This window comes from Parasteatoda tepidariorum, chromosome 7, assembly GCF_043381705.1.
Source record: "Parasteatoda tepidariorum isolate YZ-2023 chromosome 7, CAS_Ptep_4.0, whole genome shotgun sequence".
Taxonomy (NCBI): Eukaryota; Metazoa; Arthropoda; class Arachnida; order Araneae; family Theridiidae; genus Parasteatoda; species Parasteatoda tepidariorum.
Window position 1 is genome coordinate 50,384,287 of NC_092210.1, and position 7,857 is coordinate 50,392,143.

At 30.8% G+C, this 7,857-nt stretch overlaps 1 protein-coding gene across 1 annotated transcript in view; it reads right to left on the reverse strand.

Annotated features, from left to right (window-relative positions):
- Positions 1-7,499, reverse strand: part of LOC107453798 (sn-1-specific diacylglycerol lipase ABHD11) — a gene marked incomplete at its 5' end in the record, with an annotated part of 24,987 nt that extends 17,488 nt beyond the window's left edge. Inside the window, 1 exon segment of the mRNA XM_016070755.4 lies at positions 7,446-7,499. Within this exon segment, the coding sequence (XP_015926241.1) occupies positions 7,446-7,453 (8 nt within the window).
- Between the last annotated feature and the right edge of the window lie 358 nt (positions 7,500-7,857).

The following is a 7,857-nucleotide window of genomic DNA, read 5'->3' on the forward strand; positions in this document are numbered from 1 at the left end:
GATGAATCGTCCATGCTCATCTCTGCGATAAGTATTCTGAAAATGTGATTCACAATACTTTTCTTCTTCACTCTGAATTTTCATTTTATAGTCTATATCCTCTATTCTCCAGAATTTTTCTAAGCAGTCTTCGACTTCTGTTTGAGTGGTTATGAAACCGCAGTGAATTTCTGGAGTGCGGGTATTTATTGCTCCAGTTGCAATGTATCCAAAAACAGTATTGCGAAACACCAAATCACTGTTTGCAACGCGGATATCTCCAGCCTTGATAATTTCGAAAAATACCTCCGCGCCTAAAAGCATATCTATTCTTCCAGTTACCGCGAAATTAGGATCTGCTAATTGTTGCGGAATTTCTAACTTATCTACTTTGAAGGATGTAACAGGAAGAAAATCGGTAATTTTGGATACCACTAAAAAATCAAGAGTTTTCAAAAAAGAACTATTACCATTACAAATTGTAGCTTGTATTTTTGATCTTATTGTAGTTTCGTTTCCGCCCAAACTCGAAACCCGATAATTTATTTTTTCTTGCGGTACTCCTAATTTATTAGCGAAATTAGCTGTACAAATATTCGACATGCTGCCTGAATCTAATATCGCCCTACATTGCATATAAGATCCATTTAAAGGATTTAAAACCCAAATTAAAACAGTCGGAAGAAGCCCTGTTTTATTTTTCGAATTAATGCAAGATAAAGAAGCAGAAACAATTTCATTATTTTGTTGATGAATATTAAATACCGCTGCTTCGGGATTGAGGTCATGACCGTGAGAAGAAGAAGCCAAAACCGCAGAGTTGTTTATAGTTTCGCGTTCTTTATGGAGTAGTGTATTATGCTTTGAGTGGCATATGTAGCATAAATGTTTCGATTTGCAATTCAATAACTTGTGTTGACTGCTTAGACAATTTAAACACAATTTATGTTTTGATACCAGCTCACTTCTCTGATGACTATTCAATTTCAAAAAAGAATCGCACTTAAAGATCGGATGATTCATTTTACACGAAATGCATGATTGAGTTACACTTTTATTAATTAGAAATGTTTTCGTTTTTGGATTTCTCTCTTGACTTAAGGGGTCGGTGGACTTTATAAACTTTTTTTTTTATTTTCTGTAAATCAGCTATGAAATTTTGCTAAAACATTAGGGTTCTAACCTTATTAACTGTAAATTAAAAAAAAAAACTGAAAAAATTCAAATAAAATTCATTTTTTAAAATTTTTTTGAAAAAATTAAAAAATTTTCAAAATGTTCCTTGCGGGACAATTTACAATATATTTTGATAGTTTTAGCAAAAAAATGTTATATGCTAAATCAGAATGTTTTGTAAGGATTATTTTTTATATCTAAAAATAATTTAATTAAAAAAAAAAGTTTTTATTAATTATTTTCAAAATTTTTGTAAATTTAGGGATTTTTTCAGCAACGAGGAAAATTTTTTTGACTTAAAATAAAAATAAAGCTTAAAAAATCCTCTAATATGTTTATTATAGTTTTCAAGATATCATATTAAATTTTGGAGGGCTTCGCTAAAAAATTACCCCGCGAGGAACATTTTTAAGCTAGAAAAATGTACAAATTTAGCAAATTGAGAAAAATGCGTTCAAAGTAAATTTATTGCTTACATCACATATTTATTCAAATAAAGTTAGTAAATATTTTTTTTATGGTGTTCAACATAAATTAGAAAATTTATTAATGCACAGTATAAAGAAAATTGAAATTAAATTGAACAGAAATAAAAATTGCTATAATAATTGATTGCATTAGAAAAACAAAATTTAGAAGCATTTCACCTTAAAATTTTCCAGGTGCATATGTACTGCCTTCTTTTTTAACATTTTTTTTTTCTTCATTCACAGTGCCATACTTTTTAGTTAATCTGTGTCTTTTATACAATTTAGTGTTCCTTTGAGCACTTTGTGATAAACGACGCTTATCTCGTTTTTCGGCAATGTTCAAAGAAAAGTAGTCTGTTTCGTCTTTTTCAAGGTACAATGTATTTACACAGCCAAAGTTAAATTCAGATACACTTGAAATCACTGCGAACTCCAAGCGTTCTTTCGAGACAAATGTTTCTTTTGAACACTTATTCCAAATGAGGCTATGAATGCTCTCATTGGCATTTTGTGTTCCACCTGACGTACATCTCTTCAACAGTTCATCACTCGCTAGCCTCTGATATATTGGCAAAATTTTGGAGAGCACATCTTCTGAGATGTAAGTTTTCATAGCTTCATGAGAAGGTTGAATTTCTGAGGTAGCAAGTGCCCTTTGAAAAAAGCACCAAGATTGTACACCGGTTGGACATTTACTGTGTTTCGGTGCTTTGTCAGACGATGAACAATGCAGTAAAGAAGCGTATATAGCTGATTTCATTTTTGTTATGTCTGGACAATTGTCTTTGATTGCCTTCCTATAAAAATTTGTTAACTTTATTATGGTACTTTCTTTGAGGCTGCCTTTTTTGCGCCCTCCGATCGTTACTCCTTTACTTCTCAGCTCTTTTACTTTATTGCGCAACCCTGTGCCCAGTCTTTTGGACACATGGTTGAGGCATTCCTCTTTTACGATTTGCACATCCTCGCCGTAAGGTTTTAATTCAACTAGATGTTGATAAGTTCTCGAATCTCCATCTGATACAATATTTAGGTAGCGGAAACCACAATTTTTTACAGATCTGCTCAGGGACCGATCAAGACAAATTCAGACCCAAGGCCCACCAAATTTTCTGGGCCCCTTACAAAATATTTTGAAATTAAATTACTAAAGAGTAGTCCTAATAATGAAAAAGAATCCATTAAACTGCATGACTCAAGAGAAACATTGTAAGAAATTTTAAAAGCAGACAATTGAAGATTATTTTTCCAAGAAAAAGTTTACGTATCTATAAATTAAAGCAAAATATAAAAACAATACAATGTTATGTCAGAATAAAAAACAGTTTGGTGATCACAAACAATTGAAATCAGTGATTTTTGCTAAAAGTCACTGATTAGCTGAATTATTTTTAATTTAGTACTTAAATCAAGACATAGCTAGCTCACCTTTAATTAGCAATTTTACTAATTTTTGAGGCCCCTCAGAAATTGTGGGCCCTAGGCCCATGCCTATTGGGCCTAGGCTATAATCAGGCCCTGGATCTGCTCCATAATATGCCTGCAAGAACCATCTCCATGGAGCCTGAGGACCCGCTGAAATTTTTTGAACACTCCGACTTGTGCCCATTATACCAAATGGAGAATTCAGCACTATCGTTTCCCAAGTCTCTTTTAGCCGCAGTGCATTGCGAGCAATATTTGGATGAGATTTCAAAGTCTACGGCTAATCCCGTCAACACATCGATTACGACGCCAAGTCCATATAGCGATGTATGGCCTCGCTTGTGCCACGAACCATCGAACGAGACTGTGATGTCAAGAAGTTTTTCGTCATCAGATAAACAATTTATTTCAAAATGTGTCTTTCGAACAATTTGGCGGGCAACACACAGCATATCCTCTCTAAATGTTTTCTTTTCTTCACATAGAGTTTGCAAACATTTTGAGAAAGTTTTTTTGTCCATTGTTTGAATTCCTAAAGCAATAGAAAATTGTTCCAAAGATGCGTGTCCTTTACCAATTTTCAGAAATGCTTCGACAAGTTCTATGTTGGCGAGAAAAGATTTTGAATCTTCACAACGAGGACTAGAAAAAGTTGATCCAAGCATTGTTTCACAATTTCTGCAATATAGTTCTAGTTTGGAAGAATACCCATATTGTTCTTTGAAAGCAACATCAACAGCTGCTTCATCACATTGAGTACAATTTATGTTTTTGAGTAAAGTACTCCACATATTTTTGTTCATAAGAACATAGTTAGGGGTCTTCTGAACTTCCTTAGAAGTAACTTGACTATTGTTCAAAGTTCTCACAGGGAATTGCAATTTGCGAGCACTAACACTAGTATTTAGTTCAGTTGTTGAAGAAAGGGGAGTATCTTCCTGGGGTAAAATATTCTCATCTTTACTAACATCTTTCTTCCATCTAGCTTGATTTCTTTGTTGAGCCAAAAGTTTTTTTTTCGATGGTCTTGCTTTTGGCTTTCTATAACTTCTGTTAATACTATGCATTTTGTAATACAAGTTACACAGATATGAATTAAATCTAAATAAGTTAGTGATTATATTTTTAAAGTATAAAACGTATTAAATTTTAGCGATTAGCTCTGAAAAGAACTGTTTTTTTTCCATTAAAAGAAATATAAAATGAGAAAATGTGGATGAATCTAATCGAAAATACAAATATAAACAAACTGAATGTTTACAGTTAACAGTCACAGTTTATCTCTGATGCTAACAAAGCTTTTAAATATGAAACCGAAAATAAATTTAAATGAAATAAAAAGTACAAAATTAATTAAAACGACTAAAAACCAGGAGTAAAAACTTAGTTTTGATTTCAAAACACGTCAAAATTATCGTCTGCTCAAATTTCGATTTCTATAAAAAGTGTAATATCTCGACAATGGTTGGACGGATTGACAAAATTTTTGTTTTATTTTATAGGTAACATTTCAGAGATGATTTATTTAAAAAAAAATTAAAATGGAAAATTTGCAGGTTTTTTCTTAATTTTAGGGTCCACCGTCCCCTTAACTTAAATCTTAAAGGAGTGGTTTTGCTAACATTTTCTAATATTTGAGCTCGTTTTTCCAAAAATGAAAATAAATCATCTAATTTAGGAACATCGTTTGAGCTAATATTTAATTCATACTGCCTTCGAGTTTCCCTATCCAATTTTTGAAGTACTATATTTAAAACAAAAATATCAGAAAGATCATTGCGATTATACTCCAAAATTTTTAATGCTCTTATATTTTTCTTTACACAATCAATTAAATTACGTAAGTCTTTAGCCGACTCATGCGTTAATTTTTCAATATCTAATATTGATTTAACGTGAGATTCTACTATTAACCTTTTGTTTTCGTATCTTTCTTCTAAAGCTGTATATAATGAAGTGAATGTATCATCTAATGTAATAAGATTTTTAGCTTCTCCGATTAAAGCTGAATTTAAATAGTGTAGTTTTTGTGCATTTGTCAACTGATTATTGGATGTAATAACATTATTGAATTGCAATTTGAAAGTACTCCATTCTTCACATTTACCCGAAAATTTCGGAAGCGGAATTTCTGGTAATTTTATGCTAACACTATTGTTTACAAAGCTTGAGGCCGTTAATTTCACTTGATTAACTGATTCTAAATAGGTTAAGCAATTTTTAATTTTGCACTTAGCACTAATGATTTTTTCGTTGTATTCTTCGCTAGTGCTAATTTCAGTTTCGAATTCTGCTGGAACCGAAATTAAATTTTCAATTTCAGAATTTAATGATGTCAAAATACTCTCCTTTTGACTTAATTGCTCAAATATTTCATTTAGTTCTGTTATTTCTTTAGTGTCACTTTGTATTATAGTATCTGCTTTTGTTATTAGTTTTGTAGCGCTAGTTCTGATTGTAGCGCGTTTCTTTCTACATTTCTCGATGTTATCCATTATTTATTAAATGAAATTATGCGGTAAATAAATGATGAAAATTTGCCTACCTTTCACTAATTCTATGGCTGGAGATATGCTGCGTTATTTCTGATGCGATGCGTGGTCAGTCCAATAATGAATGCGGGATTTTTATTGTAAATTTGCGATATACTGGATCTTTACTCTCCTGATCGTTCGGACCAGATGTTTTGCGATAGCTTGCAGGGTGTATAAAATCAAACTTGGACAACGTGGACTGTAAATAATTTATTTTGCGGGTGCGCTGGTAGCGCTGCGGAGATGCAAAAACCGAGCGTGTATGCTCTTTGGTTGTTTTACATTAACTGACTCTTTTTTCTAATTAATGTAAGTGGCGCTACTATTACTACATTCATACCGGCTTCAACAATGTGTTACCCGATAAAAATATTTATAAACATAATTAAAAATTACTCCTAAAATTAAAAGATCAATGTAAAGGTATATCAGTTGGACACCGAAACCGGTTAGTATAAATGTAATAAATGTCCGTTACGAGGACAATCCACAATAGCTGATGCAATTGTCGTTATAGCGAGCACGTAGTTATTTACATATATTTAATGTTAAAAAAGAACTTGGTAACACTTAATGTTGACTTCAGTAATAAACTATCAAGAAGGGAAATAAGTGGATAAGTGGCCAGCAAATGATACATCCATTTAAAGTGTGCTGCCGCATTCCCGAAAATTACAAAAGATTTTCTTTTCTTTCATGAGGAACGTGACCGATGGTTGCCTGGAAAAGTTTGCTTTATTTAAGGGGTCACAGTACCCAAAAAATGACAAAAATACCAAAATTTTTTTTATTGCTTATAATAAAACTTCAAAGTATTTCAAATGTACAGAAAAAATTTCATCTCTCTATCTACATTTTTAAAAAAGTTATGAATGATTTTAAATTGTTCTAATACAGAAACTTGCTCAGCAGTCTGACTTTAAAGTGCTTTTTCACATAGATGATAATTTTGTGTCTTCATCTTAATTAAATCCCTAAGGAATTTTTTCTATTTAAGATAAAGCTTTGAAGTAAACTTTTTTATCTTGAGAATAATACACTTATTTAAACTGTGCATGGATTAAGCATTTTATGAGGTATTACAATTTTTACGGCTTGTTATATATACTTAACAGGAATTTTTAGCCTTTTTTTTCTACTTTTTTAGAAAATAATCTACAAAAAATTTTCTAATTGAAAAATCAACAAATGAATGCACAAAATTATTAAGATAAAGATTGCAAGCACTATGAAAAAAACTTTTCTTGAAAATATGATAAAATAAAAAAGCCTTAGGGATTTAAAACTTTTTTTAAAATTTTAAAAAAATTAAACAGTTTAATTACTTTATGAAGATAAATTATTGATTATAACTTAAATGAGCATGTAAAGCATGCTCAAAATGAATGATTATACCTTTATTTTAAAAAATTTTCGCAAAGGTACTGTGACCCCTTAATATAAATAGATTAAGATTGAAACAAGAAAATGAGGTGAAATGATGCTCGTTTTAATTTTTCTGTATTAATATCAGTCATACATAAAAATGCCTACCATTTTTCCTTTTTTGTATAATTTTGCTTATTTTAAACATTAGAAATGTGTATTTCCATCAAAAAAAAATCTTTTGTAGCAAATTTTTGAAACTCGTTATAAACATATAGTTTTTGTATTTACAATTGTAGCATTTTGACGGTGACTTGGAAATCTGACGTAATAGCGAACATATGTCGTGTTCGTTGCATCGAATTTTCACGATATAATTATTTGAACTTCCAAGAAAAAGGAAGAAAATGTTTGACTCCGATATTCTTTACGATCGCAAATCTTAACGTCTACAAATCAGAAAAAAAATATCTAAATAATATTAATGATTGCTTACTCATTCATTTTTCCAATATAATTGATACCAGTTGCAGACAAATAAATCCAATATCTGAAGAAGAATCCAGACGAGATACAATCTCTACTGCATCTTCGAAATTGACTTTTTTCTTATTAAGTTTGTTTAGTTTTTTTTCTGTTGTTAAATAATATAAAGGGTTAATCATGGCGGAAATAAAATGTGCAAAGTTATTCTAACTGCTAATACCTTTGTAAAAGTACAAGCAATTATAACACTGTAATTATTGTAAGCACATCAATTATGAAACAATAACTGGGTGAAATCATAATAATATTTCCTTCTTCCTTGGAGTAATTAGATCATGATCATGATTTGTTTTACAAGCATAAATGGGAACGTTATTAAAAAAATGTAAGAATAAAATGTACATTTCTTACTAATTAAAATG